Source organism: Pungitius pungitius, chromosome 8 (genome assembly GCF_949316345.1).
Source record: "Pungitius pungitius chromosome 8, fPunPun2.1, whole genome shotgun sequence".
NCBI classification, from domain to species: domain Eukaryota; kingdom Metazoa; phylum Chordata; class Actinopteri; order Perciformes; family Gasterosteidae; genus Pungitius; species Pungitius pungitius.
The window spans coordinates 13096762-13119109 of record NC_084907.1 but is presented as its reverse complement, the minus strand read 5'-3'; the positions used below and the strand labels follow the sequence as shown (position 1 = coordinate 13119109).

The 22348-nt window shown below is 47.6% G+C and overlaps 1 protein-coding gene across 8 annotated transcripts in view; it reads right to left on the bottom strand.

The window, feature by feature from the left end:
* Window positions 1-1384: 1384 nt before the first annotated feature.
* The window catches only part of itpr1b (inositol 1,4,5-trisphosphate receptor, type 1b), a 57077-nt gene continuing 36113 nt past the window's right edge, over window positions 1385-22348 (bottom strand). For all 8 annotated transcript variants that reach the window (XM_037489890.2, XM_062563830.1, XM_037489894.2 and 5 more), the window contains 18 exons: window positions 19126-19309; window positions 18630-18895; window positions 17991-18191; window positions 17011-17121; window positions 16545-16640; window positions 16339-16473; window positions 15891-15998; window positions 15306-15537; window positions 12825-12947; window positions 10021-10196; window positions 9595-9759; window positions 9145-9334; window positions 8889-8981; window positions 8077-8225; window positions 7333-7498; window positions 6447-6607; window positions 3212-3373; window positions 1385-2331 (listed from right to left, as the gene is read on the bottom strand). In XM_037489890.2, coding sequence (XP_037345787.2) covers window positions 2245-2331; window positions 3212-3373; window positions 6447-6607; window positions 7333-7498; window positions 8077-8225; window positions 8889-8981; window positions 9145-9334; window positions 9595-9759; window positions 10021-10196; window positions 12825-12947; window positions 15306-15537; window positions 15891-15998; window positions 16339-16473; window positions 16545-16640; window positions 17011-17121; window positions 17991-18191; window positions 18630-18895; window positions 19126-19309 — 2805 coding nt within the window. In that variant the 3' untranslated portion in view covers window positions 1385-2244. The remainder of the gene's footprint in view (window positions 2332-3211; window positions 3374-6446; window positions 6608-7332; window positions 7499-8076; window positions 8226-8888; window positions 8982-9144; window positions 9335-9594; window positions 9760-10020; window positions 10197-12824; window positions 12948-15305; window positions 15538-15890; window positions 15999-16338; window positions 16474-16544; window positions 16641-17010; window positions 17122-17990; window positions 18192-18629; window positions 18896-19125; window positions 19310-22348) is intronic.

Genomic DNA, 22348 nt, shown 5'->3' with positions numbered 1-22348 from the left:
ATAATTTAGTCGGAGTAGTATGAAATGTAAATGTCCCTGAGTAGAAATGTAAAGTCATTATGATGTATGTGAAAGAGTCACATTATAAAGTATGCATGCATATATAAATGAAACGAATATTTATATTTAACGTGATGTCTTGAAATAAATGTCCAACAAGGCAATCATTTCCACAGTCATATTTTCGGCAGGTCACGCGCTCAGGAAGGACACCGTGTAATGTCCCACTCGCTGTGACACGTGCACCTGCAGCGGGATGCTTTCATTAAACCTGCCTCCGCCACCCGCGGCTCTGTCACGTTACGCTCCTCATGGAGAGTGACGTCAGGCGCGCCGACAGCCGAGGGTTCCCGATTGGTCGCTCGGCTCCCGCTCCCGGCTCCCCCGGCTCTCTCCCGGCTCCCCCCTGCCCCCTGCCCCCTCCCCGCGGCGTCCCGCAGCTGCCGGGCTCTAAAGATAGAAGCGGCTCCAAAACAACGGAGCCAGAGATCGGAACCCCGAGAACAGCTGGACACACCGAGGCATCATTAAAGGATTTGTATTTCTACCCGGTTGTTCATCAAAAAGAAGTTGAATTTTCATCAGTAAAATATCAAATATTATTTATTTTCAATATATCTATATAGATATATTTTACTGATGAAAATCACATTGATAGAGGTGGAGCTGTCTTGATACACTTTTGGCCCGTTCAATCGTTGCAATGTATTTAAATATGATTTTACATGCAAAATATCTAAAGTATGAAAAGCGCAGTGTTTTCTCTTAAAAGCAGAGATATAAAAGTAAAACAGCATAGTCACCTCGCTCTAACATGGCCCACTTAAATATTGTGAAGTCAATAGATACTAAATGATAAATGTCTGGGTGTAAAGTGTAAATCAGCGATCCTTTGCTCTCGATCAAATGAGTCACTGATGGACAATATGTTTATTACGGGCAGATGTGAGGTCCTAAATGACCAAACAGGTCCTCCACTCTAGCTTTAAGGGCTTTAGAATACATCTAGTTAGTGAGGATCCATGCTATTCTAAACCCACCTGCGTACACACGTTCCACTTGTTCTGCTGTCGTCTGCTGCTTTCATTCACACAGGTTTCCAGTTGAGATGTAGATTCTCCGAAAGCCAAAAGATTAACTCAGGACACGGTCTAGTCTCAGTTGTGATGTGGGAAGCACCGTACGGCTCTCAGAACACATGGTTTATAAGGACTAAAATGTCACTGATTTTACATAATGGACCGTAGAAGATAATGAAATGCAATACGCTTTCTATGAAATAACCTCAAACACAAAGCAATAAACAGACAACATGAAGTAAAGGATAATTACATCAATTTTAATAAATAATTCTACTTTAATATACAAATTGACAGTGCTTAGATTTTTAGTCCATCTTAACGTTCGTCAGTAAAAGTTGGTTCTCTCCATCTCATTTTTCTATACAGAAGCAATGGTATGTAAACATAGTCCAAAAACGTAAAAACAGGATCATGAAAACCCACTAACGCATTTGGAAGCTGGACGTTAGTGACTGCACAAAGAGCAAACTGGTGACTAGAAACAAAGAAACAGGCACAATGGGACATGTTGCTGCAAAAGAAGAAATTATGCTAATGACGTTTTTTACAATAGCAAACTCCTGAGCAAATGGTAATAGCACAAGTGATGCCGAATAAATGACACGCTCAAACCGTAAAACACCCGGAAACCCAAACCAATAAGAATCCAGCACTAAGCTGTCTGTATACATCGCCCTCACACAATATACTATCTCTATTAAGTTATAAAAAAAAAAGTAAAATGACAACTTATCAAATATTGTTTCTATATTATATCAGACAACCCACTAATTGCTATTTAGATACCAACAGAAAAAATTGCCCAAACTTTTAAATAAGACTTAACTGATGGAATTTAAATGTGCACACCAATGGGGTTGCATATTTAAGTCAATATATTGCACATAGAAAAATAAGACATTTAATACTGCTCGTTATGCCAGAAACGGAAATAGAAAATTAATGAATCCCTCCTGTTCAGTCACCTTTATCGTGTTTCAAGTTCAACCAGTGAAGGCCAATCATCTTTCACGTAGAAAACATTTTGGCACCAGTTCCAAATGGGCCTGAAGCGATGGGGGGGGGGGTGGAGTGTTCCTGTCCACAGACACAGCTACACATGGCCTTAAGACTACTTATGTTACAGTGACCTCCCACACACACACACACACACTCACACACCTCATGCAGGCTGCTGGGGGTTGACGTTCATGTGCTGGGGGTGGGCCAGCAGGCCGATGCGCTGCTTCTGCTTCCTCTGTTCGGTCATCTGAAGAGGACAAAAACAATGAAGTCATTCCCGCTGTACCTCTGCGGTCCTCGTCCTCATAACGGTCCCCATCCAGAAAGCAACACTGAACTCGGAACCGGAATGTGCCGATGATCGGGCCGGCCTCGTCGTCCACGTCGTCCCTCTGACGAACGCGGCACGACACAAACGACTAATACTGAAACTCAGTCGGGAGATATTTGAGAGATCAAGCAGAGCCCATGAGTCATAACACGGAGGGTAACCTTTACAGCCTTTCTGCTAGAAATTGACTTCATTTAAACAACACTGAAACACAACAATGGTAGAAGTGGTCATGTGATGAGTGATCCATTCAGACACAGCCAGTGGACCTGAGCTCTGGGAGCAGAACGACGGGCTTCTCTTTTCAAACGTCGGACTGTTATAATCTCACCGAGAACGCTCTGCTGTGACTGGATCCTGGTTTCCATGAACAGACACCTTTCTGAACGGCTGCTTCATTAAAGAAGTCAGAAAAAGGGCGCACATGTTGCGTTTGATGCGGGAACACAATAATCATTTCCCCCGTCTGGGTCAAAATGTCTCGGTAACATTCACTTCCTCGCAGATAGTTCTCATTTCAAGGGTAAACAGTTTACTAGAAAGGGTGGACTGCAGTGATTGCGCAATTCGATCCTCATTTGAAAACAATGTCGGCAGATTTGAACCCAACTGAGAAGCATTAAATGTTTTTCCTACTGAAGGAATAGTAGTATTTGTAGTATTTGATCTTATGGACCAGAAAGGCTTTATCTGGTAAACCCACCCTAGTGAGGCGATGACTCATCAGCATTAAGCTCTGCATCTAAAGGGCGAAGCGCTCCAAACAAACACAAAGGCTCCTCTCAGTTGGACCCACCTGTTCCTTGAGCTCCGTCAGCTGGCCCGATAGGTTGGACACCAGTTTCATGGTGGACTCCAGCTTCTCCTGCAGGTTTCTGATCTCATTCTGCTCGCCGTCCGCGTCGCTGCTGACCAGCGACATGGCCCGCATCCGTGGAAACCAGTCCAGGTTGTGGTCCTGGTACACAGAGCCGGATCAAACTCTCAATGGTGCACAATGGATTGGACTTTCCATATTACCAAAGTCACTCACACACACACACACACACGAGGAGTATGCTGACATCAGGGAACCTGAAGCTTGAGCTTGTATTGAGGTTTATTCATTTTATTTTGAAATGTCTGGTGATCCGGGTTGGAAGTGTAGACGTTCATCCGCTTTGAAGTAAGTCTGAATTTAAGGCTGATGCAAGAACCGAGCTGTTGGTTTTGTTCACAGTATAGAACATCCTGTTTTTTATGTATAATGAAGCAGCAAAGCAAAAACAACATCCCTGATTACATCTCTATTGAGTAGTTTGCACTGGATTCAGATTTCCATCCTGCATCAGAGGATCCAGGAGAAGCAGCGCTGACATGGAACCCGTCGTCACGGTGACACCCGCCTCCCCCTTTACGGCTTGCTCTCGTGACAGGGATTCATCTTTGGTCTCAAAGCTTCTGGAATGTTTGCGGCCCCAAACGAGGTGACACATGGACGGATCTACGTCTTCACCGCACTTAACCTACATACCCAACATGCACAAATGGCAGCGGCGTGACACGCAGCGAGCACTTTGAGGGGTCGGCGAGTTCACGCGGTGCATTCTTTCACGCTCCCACTCCACCGCCACATGCCGCTGGAGTTGTGTGTCGTCTGAACCTCCTTCCAAAACCATCGCCCGCCACAGGGAACCCATTTGTGTTTCATTCATTCGTGCCTCTCGACCACGCGTCCTCAACGCGAGCCACAAACCGCTCAGACAAAGAGGGGCAGGAGGAGCGAGGCCGAGTTCACCTAGTGGTCCTTTCTTATTCCTAACAGAACCACGCAGAACTTCTAACAAGCAGTTTTAGCATCTCACAAGTCTGTCTGCTGGAGAATAAACACGAAAAGGTCGCTTCCCCATTCGGGGCTCACGTGCCTCTGTTTGACGACATCGGCCCTCTTTTCCATCCGCACTGTTTACAAATGTGGGCACTTCCAGTAAAGACTTAAGACTTTGCATCACGCCGGTTTAATGGAAATGACGGAAGTACAGTTTTCATTATTAAAACCGCACTGCCATGAGAGAAACAGGATGCGGTGTGGTTAAAACAGCAACAGAAAACGTCAGAGTCACGCCACAAGCCGCCTGACGAGCCGCCGGCCCACTCAAAGCCAACAAGCCTGCTGAATGAAAGACATGATGTTTCCACCAGCTTGAGGAGCAGGGCAATCCCGCGCTGCTGGATGCAGTACAAGCGAGCCCAGCGTCATCCTCTGGGGGTGTTGACACTTCACTCAGAGACCTTCAGCATTGACGTCAGTCCTAGTCATTGTCAGAGTGATGTGACTTTTAACATCCCCTTCTGCCCGGTTGCTTCTTCCACGTTACGGCAGAATCGGACGAACCGAAACACGGTTGGCAAGACGCAGCATAGATCCTGTTCTATAAATAACCGCAGTAGACTGCCGCAGCCCAGTACGCTTTAGAACTAATGTCGGTCAAATAAGATGGAACTAAAAGCATGGAACCACAGAACAGAACACACGCACTACTACAATGAGAGAAATGTACGTGCTTCAACAGTATGGTCTCCCTTGTGCTGCTAGTGTAGAATCAAATAAACAATATGTGCCTGTCATCTACTTTTTTTATGGTACAAAGACTGAATCTATTAACTTTCTATTCTTTCTGACTTACGTGATGATACAGAGGACATCCTTTTGGATTTGGACATTATCTACTTCTCTAATCTTCTTTATTGTGGGTCCCTCCCGCGTGATGAATGTACACGGGAGTGTTTTACACAACATTCTGCCCTCCTCGTAAACAGGATTTAATGATAGGATTTACGTACCCGGTCTGCAGATATAATGATTCTTAAAATGCACGCACATGTTGAAAATATATTACTAATAATTGTGTTGCTAAGGTAAGTCGATAAAGAAAAAAACAGTGAAATCACCCCTGAAACAAAGATCTTTGTGGACCACTCAGACACGGAGGCGGCCATGTGAGGGTTAATAGGGCGGATGACTGGGTCAGCTGATGGGTCACCGGGGTCCTTCCGGTCAAAACCCAACCGTAACAAACTCGTTTGGGCTCAGTGGGGTGTAAGGTCAGCGGCAGGGGGGGGGGGGGGGGGGCAGGGGTTAATCCCGAATCACGTGGCTGCTCACAAGACGAAAGGCAGCCGAGTGTGTTAAATGGCTTCTAATGAGAAACCGTGTCAGAAACTGACAAGTGCGTCAAGGAAGCAGCCGCTGCACAAGGGACTTTCCTGCTGCACTTTAAAAATCTCCTTTTAATTGCTCACAGGCTTCGGGTGTGATGCAACAATCTAAAACATTCGATTGGCTTTCTGGGTTTGATCTTTTTTTCTTCTTCCACAGTTAAATCTGTGCAGCTGTTGTTTCACATCAGTAAGGTCAAAAGCATTTCATTATTTTGAGGCTCCAGCACGCAGCAGTTTTTGACATATTCATTTTGAAATCAACATGGAAAAAATAACCTATGATGAATAAATACATACAACTCTTAAAACACCACAATAGGTTGTGTGCGTACAAAATAAAATAAGGAAAAGCAATATAAAGTGAGGTAAAGCTAGAATAGTGTAGCTGTTTTTTGATGGTTGAATGACTCCACATAAAGGAGACTTCTTCGTACTGCTGCCTGACAAAAACCACGAGGCTGCCTTCCGGCCTGCGCATCATGAGGTCGTATGCCGAGTGGGACCTGAGTGCGTCTAATGATTAAAACAAGGCATGGCTGCTTTGTGGGATTAGCACATTTCATGCTAATGAACGACTTTGTCTGGATGTTAAGTCTCCGATCACAAAGCCGACTGATGTGATAATACTTTGGAAGGATTCAAGGTCACGGAGGCAGAGATCTGGGACTCTGGGACAGATGAGGTCCCCCTCGGTGGTGCAGAGGGACAAAGAGACCATCAGCTGTGTTGATCTGAACCTGCTCGCTGGACTGAAGGTTGACCTCAGAGACGACCACGGCGCACGCCACTTTAGCACGTGCAGTCTCTGAGGCACATGACGACGTACTCACCCTTATCATTTCAGCCACGTAGCTTTCTGGGCCGGTGTACTCGGTGGAGTCCTTCACCTTCACCAGGACGATGAAGCACAAGTAGTGCCACATGTTGTGCTCCACTTTGATGTGCTCTTCGAAGGTGACCGTCTTATTGTCGAATTTGTCCCTCTCCAAACCTAAAAATGGATACAACACACACACACACACACACACACACACACACACACACACACACACACACACACACACACACACACACACACACACACACACACACACACACACACACACACACACACACACACACACACACACACACACACACACACACACACACACACTAGACATTCATTTCATTTCTTTGGAAGAATGAAGAAATGAGTTTTTGGTGGAAAAACTGACTTCATCTGTCTTGTGACCTAAATGATGACTTACAGAGAAACCCAAAGAGGAAATAAGGTCACAAGGGGGGTTGGCCAAACCAAACAAGTCAGGTGAGATGTACTTTAAATGTGCAGGTGCCGTTTGTCACACGGAAGGACCACAGGTGACCAATCACAGTCCGGGACGGTTGACGTGCTGACGAAGTGAGTCTGAGTGAGAGTTCCGTGTGAGATGGTCAAGACCCAAGAAAAACACTCCTCCACAGCAGCACCTGCCATGACTAACCATTCATTCTGGGAAGGAGAGGCGGCTCCTCCTTTACGCTACGAAGAGACACGCTCGCATGAGAGCATGCGGACCACGCATCGGATTGGTCTTGATTTCGTCATCATTAATTCATCAAATGAAGTGCTGCTGAATTATAAAATAAAGTTAAAGGATCATTCAATCAAAGAGAAGATGTGTGGACCTTGTGGAACGGAAAAAGGCTATGTTGATTTATTTTACTCTTCCTCACCACAAATAAAACACGTCGTCTTCAGGACTTCCTCTTTTTTCTGCTTCTCGCTCCTGAGGTCGGCGAATGTGTCGATGATGACCCCAAAGATGAGGTTGAGGACAATAATGATGACCATGAAGAAGAAGAGCATGTCGTAGATCACCCTGGCTGCGAAGAGGGGCTCCTGGTGAACAGGAGACAAGTTGTGAGGATTGTCACTGGGACGGCGCACACTTTGTTTAGCTTTAACACAAGGTCTGCTTTGAGGAGAAAGTGTGTCTGCATACATGTTGTGAGTCGAATGCAACGGACTGAATTCACCGGTATGAGTCACGCCTTCGTACGCTGCAGATCCCACACACACCAGCTTGCCTTTTTCCTGGATAAGTAACGTTGAACTTCTGAACTTCTGAAAGCTCCTCTCCGGTCTCAAGTCAGGAGACTTTTTGTATTTTGACTTATGCTTTGGATGGGGAAGTAGCAGAGTCATTCCTGTTGACGCTTATTAGGTCAAAGGAGGTATATAGAGTACTTCTCGGGTTAGAGTTGATTAAATAAAATGAGGCCCTCATTAAAACAGTCACATTTTAAGATTGGTCCTCGGTTTCCTCCATCCACACACATTCAAATGAATTTACTCATCTGGGGAGAGCACATAGCATGTGGATAAGTGGAAGGAAGTGTACAGCGGTTTAAAGGCGAGGGAAGGTAATTTAATGATCTGGTTCTGCGAACTCGCCTTCTTCCTCGTCGCGTTCGTACCTCTTTGGATGGCTTTCGCAGTACGTCCCCGACACCTCCGCCACTCCTGAGGCCGTGACTCAGCACTGTGACGATGCACATGAGCAGTGAGTCACATGATCGCTCCTTGTCCTCAATCACCACCGCCGACGGCTGGACCACAACGGAGGCTAAACAGGGACACGCAGACGCTGTCAGATACTCATTCTCTTCTGAACGTCTCTACAGGTCAACGTCACGCAACAAGGGGCCACTAAGGCACTGGACACACTAAACACACTATGTATACATACATACATACACACACACTTACAAATACTTATTATCAGCCTCAGCTGAATTCGAAGACTTGTGTCCTCCAGCCACACAGCATCGAGGCCCAGACTGTGGGAGTTAGTCAGCCTGGTGATGGTTCCTCTTTGATCAGAGGCTTTTCCCGTCAAGGTCAGTGGGTTTGGAGGAACCCGTTGTTTGCTGTGAGAAGGTCTTGCCGCCATCAATGGGTGCACCCATCGACCGGCTTAGTGCCTTAACAAATCCCCGACCTCTTAACCCAGAGCCCTACATGGAGTCTGAACCCCTTCACCCCGCCCCCCTGAAACCAGGTCTAATCCCGCAGCCACCGGGCCGCCCGCACCTGCATCCTGGTGGAGCGAATCCCGGAGCCGTCCGTGAGGACATAACGACGTCCCCCATCCAGGCATCGGGCCTGCACATGAGCACACATGCACGCATGCACCAACATGTGGCTTCATAGAGCGGCCTCCGACCGAGGCGGCGGTGACCCACAAGCACGTACACGCAAAGCTTTCCGTTTGGATTTGTCGACCTACCATCCATTACGGCCTCTGTGGAACAGTTCTCCCCATTGTCCTTCTGGCACACTGTGCCAGAGAAGTACTCTCCCACCATACTGGCCCCATGCTCTGTTCAAATGGGGGGAACAAGACAAACATATTTAATATATGCATATTAAATGGTGTTTATTTGCTTGTTGATGAGGCAGATATCACTTTGACTGCATGTGTTTTCATACACAACCTGTGTGTGTGTGTGTGTGTGTGTCTGTATGTGTGCCTTTTACAGTACCTAGAGTTTTGTTGGGTATCCTGTCGACAGCCAAAATGAAGTCGTCTTTGAAGAAGATGTAGCCGACGATGGAGAAGAGGTAGACAAGGATGAGAGCCAGCACGGCTGTCAGAACAATGGAGCGCCCGTTGCGAGTCACACTCTTGATCACGTTGAGCAAGGTCTCTTCTCGGTAAACCAGATCAAAGAGCTGGAAAGAGGGAGCATTCAGGTGTCAAACGTTGGTAGCTTGTGTGTTTGTGGTCTGCATCATTGCTTCTCCAAAGCTGCCCATGCAAACATTTCATCGTTAATTGCTATTGCGGGAAAAAACCTTTATGACCAATAAAAAGGCATCTGAATCCAATTATTTAACTCATTTTTCTCTGTCTTACAACACAAACGTCTCATTTTGCTATTCAGCAAAAGAAATTCTACCATCAGCATTGGGTGTCATGTGTGCTCACGTACTAGCAGGCTGTAGAAGAAGACATGGACAAAGACCCCCAGGCTGCAGATGATCAGATACAGCAAGTGGTACAGGAACTCCACGTCCATGATCATGGCTATGTAGCCACGCGTGAAGGTTCCTCGGTTCCCGACGAAGCTCGTCAAGAAGATCATCTTGTTGCACAACTGGAGAACCAAGGACACCACAAAGAAAACTGGTAACGCAGAGACATGGCAGGAAGGTGCACAGTTTCAACTGCGAAGGGAAGGTTTACAGCAGCTTTTTTTAGAAGCTTAGATGCTCTCTCGACTGTTGAGCCACTGCATCGCAGAATCTGGCTGAATGTGTGATGTTGCGTAACACTAGGTGTGTTCCTGCACTGTGCGCACGCACACACTCCGCTGCGTTACCCAAACCTGGGTTCTGAACAATGGATCCACGCTTACGTTGCAGCCCCCCAGCAGAAGCAACGTGGGCTCCAAGCCGACGGAGAAGATCAGGCGCAGGATGGTGGAGGCAATGAGCGCCCGGATACCGTGAGGCTGAGGCAGGACGATGACGATAGCCAGGGAAACCAGCATGGCCATCCACAGCAGGGCGGACAGGTGGGGCTCCAGGGTACCTGAGGATGACGAAGGTCACATTTGGGAGGGTTGTGAACTTGCGGCTGCTTCTCTGTAGAAACTTCCCCCTACTGACGGACCCTTGACTCTTGTCGAAGAATGTTTTTTTTTTCTTTGAAGCTTTAGTGAGCAACACAATGACCCGGAAGTACTGAAGCAGACTCATCTGGTCCGACTGCGAATGAGGTGTTACCGGGTAGAAAGTCCCTTTCTGTGCGCGTGTGTCGGCTCTTACACAACCGCCTTGTTTTTCCACATCAGCCATTGCTGGTCAGCACTGTGTTATCATGATCTCACCTGACCCTGACTGTGAGAATAAAACTCCTCGCTGTTCGCACACGAATGCATCGAGTTGAAAAGGTCAGTCATGTTCTCTTTTCACCGCGGCACCTCCCTGCCGAGGCCTCCTCCTTCACGCCTCCCTGTGTACTGATCACATGACAGGTACTTGTTGCATAACCTGCGGTTGGCTAAAAATACACTCGGTTCCAGCTGAATTCAAGGGGATGGTCCTGGGCGCTTGGACTCTGCACCCGACCCAGACGCAGCAGCTGGGACGTCACACACACACACACACACACACACACACACACACACACACACCTACGGTTCTGTAGATAGAGGCTGACCTTTAGGCTGCACCGGCAGACAGTGAACTGCTACTGCACACTACGTGACATTTTGCTACACAAACAAATGAGGAAGTGCTGCCTGCTGTTTTGAAAGTGTCTGCCTCCCAACTGCACCCAATAGGCAGGACCACGGTTTGTAGCCGACGTTGCTAATATTGCTACCGTTCAGGGCGTCTCCAGGATTCAAAGAAAGGGGGGCAGCATGTTTGCGTATATGTGGCCTGTGAGAAACAAAAGTTTAACTTAATGGTGTCACCAAAATTAAAATATGAAAAGGTGTTATTTTATTTAAAGCCCATATTGCCAAATGACTATGGGGACTAAAGAATATTTTAGGGGGGCTTCAGAATGTAGAAGCCGAGTCCTTCTCTGCGCAGGTAGACGGAAGGCCGCCATAGCTTCACAAAGCAAGAAGGGGGTTTGGATGTTAAATGAAGCTCCTTCAAGCGTAAACATGTCACATGACTCAAACATCAAACTTTCCCAAGCGAGGTTTGATGGAGTAAATGGGGTCATTCAAGGTTTACAAGCCAGAAAAGTTCATATTGAACACAGCAAACCGCGTGAACGTGTGAGCATGTGTGAACGTGTGTGTGTGAGCATGTGAGCGCTTGTGTGCAGCCACTTCACAGTTAACTCCACAGCGGTGGAGGCCTTTTTTTCTTTCCCCTGGATAAGCGGCTGCAGTGTGCTGCCAGCAGAGAGAGTCCTGGAATGAACTGTTACGCTCCCAAAGGACCTTTGACACTGAAGAGCCCGACGACGTTTCTGAAGCTGAGCTAACAACGTCTTTTTTTGTCTCCTCTGCTCCACTGTGAGGAAGTTCAAACAAAAGGGAGCTCTCCGTTTGACCCTGGACGGAACAATTGAAAGTTTGTGCAAATCACAATGTGCGTCTTCTCTCTGCCGCGCTGCACTGGAACAATGGCGGCCTAAACGCCTGCGGCTTCTCACTTCACCACAAATACAGACCTCAAGGAGAGCGGAGAGGAAAAAAGGGATAAACATTGAAAACACACTCAGGTCACTTGGTTTGTGATGTTGTGCAGTGATTGGTACGTTTTGCCCATGTGACAGGGCCTCACCGATCAGGAGTTAGTGGTCAGAAAAGGACCACTGTGACTGTGGGACACACTCACACAGGACTGTGTGAGTGTGTGCGAGGTATTAGTAACACAACTGATTGCCAGAGGTGACACAGATGGAGAAAAAGACTACTCAAACCATGACGTTAAGCTCAGAAAAGTATGCATTATCAATATCCGCATCAGGATGTAGTCAAAAACAAGTTAGTCTCTGCCATTTGTGAGTGGCACAACAATTCCATTCTCATCACACCTCCACTTGTGGTGAAACTCACTTTGGGAGGTGTGAGGCTACACCCAAACCACAGGCACGAGAGCACACCGTGATCACTGGTCCTGTGCATCTGAACACCAACATGCAGTCTGCTAAGAATATGCGTGCTGTGAGATCCCAAAGGGTCAGCGGGTTCTTTAGCAGAATATTGTTCAGAATCCATGCAGCCACTGAAAGGCTTGCAGGACGCGTCCAAACTGTCTCTGGCAGCTTCATGTGGTTGATTCTAAGTGAACAAATATATCAGCTCAACATCCGGCCTTAATACGTCTCTTCAATAATGCAGGACTGCGCCCCAACACCTAGAAACAGACCCCGATCATCATTGTGATCCTTTTCTGTTGAATTATGAGCTTCAGAAACTTGTGCAACAATTGATTGCACAAGATAATAGTCCTTCCCCTCCAAATAGGAGGAATGCGTTTCCCTGGAACTGTTGCCCCACCTCACCTATCACGAGGGCAGCCCAGGACACCGTCCTCTTGTACACAGAGGTTTTGTTACCTACTAGTGGTGACGGGCAAATTGCTAGCTGTACAGGTTTGCGATCAAGCCCATTATGTACGGACGCCTCCGGGCCACACCCCATTCACACAGTAGTCAAACAGAACACTGTTGCGTTAAGAGACCACTCACCTCCACGGACTCCCTCCAGAGGGTAGAAGAAGGCCACCAGCAGGTTCATGAGCACAGCCAGGTTGAAGGAGATGCTGCTCCAGAAGGACATGTTCCTGGAGCACCAGTACAGGATGGGCTGAGCTGGATGTTGAAATCACACGAGTCAGATCCCAGAGCCGCCGTTACGTCACATCATCAAGCATCGAGTCAGCGGCTGATCAGTAATAATAATAATAATGAATTTGTTTTCATATAGCGCTTTTCAGAGACTCAAAGTCGCTTGAACACATTATTACACGCTATTAGTGATTGTAGTCAATCCCCTCAGTGGCAAACGTTTCCCACAACACCAAAACAACTTTTTTGCCTTTTTTGTTGTTGTATTATTTAGACTTAAATTTGAACAACATCAAATGAAAAAAGAATCATCGTTGGGGTGGACCACGTTCATCAGAGCCAACCAGTGCTGTGTGTAGCACCACGGACTTCACAAAGGGTCAAAACCCTCAGAACACAAAACCATGCACACTTCGTGTGTGTGTGTGTGTGTGTGTCAGGAGATCAGTATCCGTTTAGTGCCACTGCTATTTTCAGTGTGTTCATCTGAAAAGAAGAAGTGCAGCTCGTGAAGGTTCATCGTGACAGGTGGTTAGTAGCAGCGGCCCAGCTGGTCTCCGGCTGCTCTGATTGGTTCAGAGTCACGTGTGGGTCACATTCTAGACAAACCGACAGGCCACGTCTGAGTCCATAGTAGGGAGACTTTACGCAGCGTTGATGCTATTTAAGATTAGGGAAACCAGTTGGTTGCTTAAGGAAAGCTTTTTTATTGCAGCTTTGCCCGTCTCGCCTTGCTGCCACGTGCCGATTCAAGAGCTGCCCTGCGATCAATACAGTGCGGCAGGGTTTCTTGTGCCATGTCAGAGGTAAAGAATGTGTGACTGAGCCTGGCCTCAAACTGGCAGGTAGATGAAACAGGTCAGACCGCTAATCCCTTTAAGACTGGACAGGCTTAAAGGATCCAGCCAACTGTGATCTGTGTTCACTTCACTGACATTTTTCATTTCTGTTTACTGTCCCAATCTGTTCTTACAACAAAGAAGGCATACCCCCAAAATAACTTTACTGGAAGCAGGCTAACTGCTGCATCCATAGATATTATTTTATACCCCAGACATCACACTTAGCACTTCTTTTGTTTCCAGTAACCTGACACCCCAATCTGCTTATCAAATACAGATGTGAATGGGCTCGCAATATGCATACAATACACATACATACATACATTTAACTATATATAGTTCTATATATTACACATAACATGACATCACTCACCCCTGGCTCACCAAAAAAAACATACATTTATAGGATATATTTAGTTATTTCATCAACTTGTACAGTCCTTATTATAACTATATTGTAATACTGATCAAGGTTTACACGTCCTCTCCCCTTCCATTCCTCCAGGCCTCAGACAGGACACCTGGCTCGTCGCTGTGTTGGGCCGGTGACATGCGTCACCGGTTCTGATGCATTAGTACGTTTTGTCTCGTATTCGGAGGAGCACAGGTGTGCACCACGAGGTAAGGAAGACGCAGCTGGGCTTTCTTTGCCTTCGCTGGCTCCACTGATCCTGAGAGAGACCAGAGAATGCTACAAGCATGTTCTACAGTTCGGTAAGATCAACCCTGCACATAAAAGCCACCAACTATAAGCAGGGAACGTCCTGTGGCGATAACAATGGCTTCATTCGGCCCAAAAGCTTTGAATAACGTGCTCTCTCAGTCTAGGACTGTTTCGGTGTCTAAACACTCGGCACGTCGGTTCAGATACGCTTTGAACAACCGATTTCTAGTTCTTTGTCCAGAATGTCTCAATGTGACCAGGTGGAAGAGAGCAACCTTTGTTACACCACAAACTGACTTCAGGCCCAAGCCCTATGGGATCTTTACCCATAATGCCCCACTGTTTAAACGTGTTTTCACTCTTAAGGGGGAACAACGGCTGTTTAGACGTAAACAAAAGAACGCATTCTATCATTATTTTCATGGACACAGGATACAGTGCCATTATTAAACATGAGCAAATCCCTCCTAAATCGTCGTAAAACATGCGGGTGCTAATGGTGAAACTTGTGACGTCATCAAGTATAAAGTGTTGTGCTTCTCCAGACAATTGAGCTGTAGAGAAGAGAAACCCAATGGATGACATCGCTGTTCTGGTTCCTGGCTTTTGATCACACAAAAGGTGTGGAGGAAGAGTTTGGGAGAGCTTTCTCAATCTTGATTTGACAAAATACCAATGAGACATACAGTGGAACTTTGTCTCCACTTCCTTCTCACACATGAGGCCAACATTTGAACATTCATAGCGTGTATGGAGGGAATGCGGGGGGTGGGAGAGGGGGGGGGGGGGGGGGCTACTGCAGGGGCCTGAAGGGATGCAAAGGGACAGTGTGTAGACCAGGAACTAAGAGTTAAAGAGTTGAGGAAAAGGACGTACAGGGAACTGCGTTCGTGTCACCGGAAGCCTCTTGAGTACCTCGCAGCTTCTTCTGCCAATTCATCTCGTTGAAAAGGTCCTCAGAGCGCAGGAAGAAGTCATTGATCTTACTGCCTTGCTCATCGCGCTCTGTGGTGTAGTAGACACGCAGCTTGGACTCCTGGGTGAGGAACTCGCAGATGTTGGGCACAGGAAAGACGATCTGCTCCATGGTGCGATCCAGCCGTACGATCTGGACACAACCACAGAGGCTTCAATGCCATTTGGAAATCCCTTATCCGTATGTTCATCACACCGTCGGGTTTCTGTCACAAACTGTACTCAGCAATACAAATAAAGAGGATTGTATTTATTTTAAAAGTGCCTGATAGCTTAAGCCATTGTCAACAATCAGCATTCCTCCTCCTGCGGGAAACGTGATAACATGCCAAAGGTACACCATGTGACTGGCAAGAAAAACATCACATGCCGCGAGCCAAATGCGAGGCCGAAATGTCGCATTCCTGAAATACGTGTCCGATAGCGGGGAGACAATAGAGAGGCCTCATGGCCCGGTCCAGACGGGACACCGCGCTGACCACTCACCTCGATCTGGGCTGTGTGTTTGGCGTAGAACTCCAAGGCCTCGTCGCCCTCTCCATACGTGCCGCCTGGCTTCAACATAGCCTGCAGTTCCTTGTTGTGACGAGCTAACTGGAATGACAACAAGCACCATCAACCAACGCCACACAATGATTCCTCCTAAAAGAGATCGTTGTCTTTGGCGGCTTCATTATCGGTTATGTGCTTCTGTAATTTCAGAGCCAACATTGCTGGTACTTAACCTCTGGGAACAGGACAAACATGCTATTAGTTCTTTCCTTTGAATGCTGGATGTTCAGGGTGTGGATCGACACACACTCAGCTGGTGAGCAGCATCCCGAGAATGAGGACATTAGTCCAGAATGGCAGGTATATTGTCTCTTTAATCGCTGCAGGAAATGCCTCAGAGCCACAGCGTGCACGTACCACCGCCATGTCAGTATCAACTTACTTGATGTGCCAAGATGTAGATGTTGTGGCCGACGTTGCGTGGGGACGCGGAGTGCTCCTCCTCCTCAGCGTCGCCCTCCTGCGGCTCCTCCACCTCGATCTCCCCCTGCATGTAGGCCTTTTTGATCACTTCCACCTGCAGGGACACACGCTGTCACATAACAACCACGTAATGAAGCCAGATGATTTGCATGATGCGGCACGCACCAGCTCCTTGGGCCTCATGTTGTACAGTATCCTCTCTGCGTTCTCGCTGTCATGGCGACTCTCCATAATCGCCAGAAGAAGCTTGGAGGCGTTATTCTGCGGAAAGGCAATACAAATAATTCTTCTTATTATCCAATATGCAGGTGGAGTTCTTAATGATGATGTTTTGTAATGATATATTTTGGAACACTTCAGAGTGATTTCCTGTAATGACTCGATAGCTTCTAGAGAAGGACGAGTGCAGCCAAGTTGCTCATAACACCGGGCTGTGAGAGTAGGACACTTGTTTGTTTAGCATTTGCATGTCAAGTCAGACTTTTGTGTTTTGAAACTGTGACTAAAATCAATCTGACGCCCTGAGTTTTCTCTAACCGACAGCATTCATCATCAAGCAGCAAAAACAAACACCGGCGTGCCACTCGTGTAACACTACAAGGCTTCGGGGGTGTGATCGATAATCACTCACTTTGAGTTCCAGCACCAGATCCATCCTCTTCTTGCCCAGGGGGTTGATGTCATTGAGGATGAGAGCGATGATGATGTCAATCCCATTGCATTCATGGGTGGCGATGCAGTTCTGTGGAACCAACGAGAAGAACAAAATGAACAGGAGAGCTACTGGTATTACGCAAAAAGAAAGTTATTACTATTATTTTTAAAAGTATGTAATCAGTAATTCTGATTGACAAGATTTGTATGTGACTCATCACAGAATGACTCAGAACATTGAATGCTGGGCACAGGTCATGTACTGATGAGATGGGTCAAATTACCTACCTACTCTCATTCAATAACACATATCAAGGCAGCGGTAGAAAACTACTGGTTTCTTCCAATGGGACCATAGAGGGCTCTGGTCGTATGATCCTACCGAGCGAGGGCCGTCTGACGGTAAGATGAGCCGTGAAAGTCTAAATATAGCTTAAATTTAAAGCAATACAGATGTGTTTTATAAGTTGTGCCCTCCCAGCAGTACGTTACTGCCGACCCTCATCTAACCCCCCTGCAAATTATCCAAACTCGCCCTTTAATACCTCGCAAACGCAAATGGTTCCAGCACTTGTGTGTCTCTCTCTCTCTCTATCTCCTCTCAGCAGAAACCAAGAGCCGGGTTTAGTCCGTCTGTCAGTTGCTACGGCGCCTGCATTAAAGTTCAGTCAAGCCAGTTACACACATGCCATCATGTGACCCCCACGGCGGCCGGAGCACAGGAGGCCACCGTCATGTGAGAGGACCAAGCCATGCAGATCCACACCAGAGGAAAAACACAGTCGGCTGCTGGGTGCTCAGAGAGATAATGACTACAAAACAAATGACTTCAATTAAAATGAAGAGGGTCACTGTGACATGGGCAGAGGATCTTTGGTCTGCAGGATTTGATAAGAAAACAACTTTCAGACATCCAAATGAAAACAAGGCTGTGTGCGGTGCCTCTACATGAATCACCTGGTTCTCATGGCAGGGACCTTGGCAGTACTCAGTCAGGCTCTCCACCGTCTGGTTGATGAGTCCTACGTTCTTCTCATTGATGTAGAGGCCCAGCAGCCCCAGGCCCCCCGTGGTGCTGCCACAGATGCAGTCCAGGAACTGAAGTGTCTCACACACCAGGTTGTAGTTGTTCTTGTTGTTCTGGTTGCGCAGAAAGTTCTGGGGATAAAGGAGATAAAGCTTAAGCAAACTACGGTCCAACGTTGTTCCCCCTGGCATTCAGTCGAACTTTACATACATATTCTAGGATGTGATGCTGAGCATCACAGATTCGTGTTTCCACTTTATTTTTAAAGCATGTCAGCGCATACATTCAGACATCTGCTCCATCTCTACTCCACAGGCGGCTGAGCCCACAACCTTTCACTGAGGTTTGGGGTGCAAACACAACCAGTAGGAGCAGGAAGTCTTCTGTCTGGTCTGCAGAATCTCGCCCATCCACCGACACACTCCTCATAGTGAAACCAGACCAGGACGTTGTGCAAACTCCCCGGTTTCATTTCTATGTCACCGAGTGTGTTGACAGAGAGTCGGAACAAAGTTCAGGAGGACGAGGCGGGAGGGTGGACGAGAGGGGGGGGTGGGGGGACAGCTCACCTGCAGTTCTCTGTTGTGGTTCTCACAGAGCAGCTGCATGAGGCGCAGGATGGGCTGCATGATGGTGATGATGACGCTCATCTCGCCCTCCTCCTGGCCCTTGTCAGGAGCTGGCACCGGAGAACCGTCGGCGGCCGCCTGGTGCTCCTCGGCCTCGGCCTCGCGCCGGTAGGTGGTGAAGGCCTTCTTGGTGACGACGGAGGCCTCAGCCAGCTGCTCCTTCACCTCCTCCGTCACCACCGCCACCACCAGCACGTCTTTCACTGCTGAGAGACCGACACATGCGTACGGACCTTTGTTAAAATGAGATATATATTTAAAAAGGAATATAAATCATTGTGTCTACAAGTAGCAACGGACTAAATCGATGACATGGCACCATTTGAGTCACTTTGTATTCAAGCCGACTAAATGCCACAAGATGACAGGGGTGTATTATATACAAATATACTAATGCTGTTTCCAGTTGGTGAAGCCAGACTCTGGCCCCCAGCACCTTTCTTGCGTGCTGGCGCGTCTTTGTCGGGTGGCTCTTCCTCCTTCTTCTTGCTGCCAAGGTCACTGGTGTTCACGGACACCGTGGCTTTGATCTCCTGCTGGGCCAGCTTCATGCGCTCGTAAAACACCTTGAAGAATTTTTCGGACTTGTTGTCTCCAGTCAAACGCTCAAAGAACGACCGCTGGAGGACAAAAAAAAAAAAAAAAAAAGGATGGTGAACATTACATGTATTGAACAATTATTACTGGTTGTGGTTAACGCAACATTCTGTGCTCTCTTATTACATCCCTAATGCCGTGATCAGAGCACGGGGGTCTTGAAAAGTCAATAACCTTGTCATGGTCGTCTCTTTGGTGGTGCCTACAGAACTCCACAGGTTCTGTTACATAAGCCGCCTCCAACGTGCAAGACATGCCGCGAGGCCTCACCTGATTTCACACCACCTTTCCCCTTCTGCACAACATGGCCCCCTGAGGACTAGCGCCAAATAAATAACAGAGACAAGATTCATTCACATACTTAAGTACATGCATACAAAGACGCACTGCTGTCCAGCAGGGAACATCAACTGAGCTCTGTCAATTTCCCTCACTTGATAGCAGATCTTTGCTTTTATGAGCTTCTCAGCAATGACACAATCAAAACGGGATTCAGATTTGTGATGTCGAGGTTTTGCCTAAATACACAGAGGGCATCTAGTCTGAAAAACTCTCATGCACGGACACATTGTTTATTCTGCTCATATCCGTCCAGTCCACAATCCGTCTTTACGTAAGACCTGTAATCAGCTGAGTGGTTCCAGCGAGGGCACGCGGCGCCTCGGCCCTAACGCTGTTACATCAGCCCACAGAGAGGAAAACCCTGCCCTACTTTCCGCTGCCAGAGCGGCACGAAGCGAGCGGAGGGAGGCTCCGAAAAAAAGGGAGGCGAGGTGGCGGTGGCCCTGGTTATCGCATACATGGATTCTGGGGCGGTTTTGAAAGCCTATTACATAAGACTGGTTCAAGGTTCAGCTTCTCAAGTTTCCAAAAGAGGGGAAAGACATCCAGTGAAACAAAATACAGGTGGCTCCTACATTTCTTTGACAGATCTGAAACCAAGCCAATGATCTGCGGCCAGATAACCTCTGCACAATCCCCACTTAACGTTATTAGGCCCATCAGAGTGGTCGTCCCCTCCTTCATGCAACAGTTAGCGCTCGCTTGTTTTTCCGAGCGGTTTAACGCGGTGTTGTTTACGAGATCGAGTCATCCACCCATAGCGATCTGATTAAGACTTACGCAAGCGCTCCACCAGAAAGAAACAACAGCTCCAAGCTTTACAAGATTACCATATTAAATGCATCTCATGAGTATGAGATGTGTATTATTTTGTTGACACTTTTCTGTCACACGCGCTGTGAGCAAAGAGGAACAACATGCAACTATCGCAGTTAGTTAAAGAAGGGCTGGGTATCCAGCCTCAAAAAGGGTCTTGCGTTTGGTCATGTGTTTGGTTTGGGGCGGGTTTCTTTTTCTCTCTCAGGTAGTGCCCCCAGGTGTGCCTGATTACCGCTCAGTGCTTGGAGGATAAGAAGGCTTGGTCTTTCCTTCACAGGGGTGCTTTTTGTTTTGGCACCTTGCTGCCACTCTGCAGACAAACCTCCTTCAACCAGTGGGTTGCCCACCCACTTGCATTTTTTCGTGAGTTCAGAACAGTGTCTGGATTGGTTTTGGTTTTGTTCTTGTTTTGCATTTGTTAACCTCCTCAGTGGAGGGGAGGACTGCTCAGTTGTCATTTACTGTTGAGCCTTGTTACCTCATTACTTTGAATGAGACAGCAAATAAACAAGGTGAGACAGAGAGTTTGGTATTTGTTCTCCTTTGTCAAGATGTTAATAAATTCACTTTTCAATTTGCGCCTGAACCTGACTTCCTGTTCTCTTTTTGCCCCGGTTGTATTTTAAATATTGTTGCTCCTCCTCTCCCTGGACTTACCACCGACGTAACAGGGTCAAATACTAAAAGTGGGCCTCGACTGCTTGCTGCAATCGGTAGTTTCAGACTGGAAGTCGTTCAGCGCGGCATTGAATGGTGCTTTTATGGATTCAATTCCTCAAAGTTAGGTGCTGAAAATAGTTTCCTATCTGTGCTAGAGGGGAAAACATTACGACTTTCACACAGAAACCGGTTTGGGATTTTTGGAATTCAGCTCCCTCTTCTTCACGTGAACTGTGAGTCACCCGTAAAGAAAGAGGTCCCTGGGCCAATCAGAGAGGGCTTGTCTCCCCGAGGGGGCTTTGCCTTTCACTGTCACTCATGTTCAGCACGGCAGGTTTTGGTCGTAAATTCCCTCTGCGATTCGGACCGGGCCTCGTGAGGACTGCACCGCCCCCGTATACTTCTTATGTAAGGCCTGTTTACACCAGCAGCCCCCCCCCCCCCTTCGTTTTCATCCCGTCTCCCGCCTGACACCTTGGCGAGCGACAAAGCCTTTCCTGTGTACTGTGCCCCCCCCCCGCCCAGCTGGTAACCACGGTGATGTGCTCTGTAAAGCTACGTCAGGGGCTTGGAAGTGAACGTGCAAAGCAACAAGCCAAGAAAAAGTATCCAATGACTGCAACAGCAACAACAGAATTGCACTGATTGCACTGAAATGCTGCAGCTTTAAAAGGAGAATCCCCCCTCCCCTTCCCTCCCTGGTTAAAAAGAGCTGGACCCTGATGCCTGGAAACACACTTTGCAGAAGCTTTTTAAAGCTTTCCAAGAGGTGTAATGTGAGCATGGAGCGTGCAGATGTGGTGGTGGTGTGGGGGGGTGGGGGGTGGTGGCAGGCTGAGGGCGCTGGCGTGCCACAACAGGCCTATTGTGAAAGAGTGGTGGCACCTGTTGGGTCCTGTAACAGTTACGAGTCTGAGGTCACAAAGACGGTGTTGAGTGGATGGATGGTGGGCTGGAAGGAGCAGAGCTCCACTTCTTCTCTTCCATGAAACACGCGTGTGCACACGCACGCACGCACACACACACACACACACACGCTCCCTCGCTGCTTCTCCAAGGGCTGCTTTTGGAATAAGCTCTGCAGCCTCTAAATATATCTCCAGGACTGTGTGCGTGTGCTAATGTGGTGCACAGATGAGTATGCAAGAGTGTAGGTTTGTGCATGTGATACGGTCTGTGCGCGCCATCTCTGGTTGAGTTTCACTATTAGTCTCAGCGATGAACAGCCTGGAGCGTGTGAG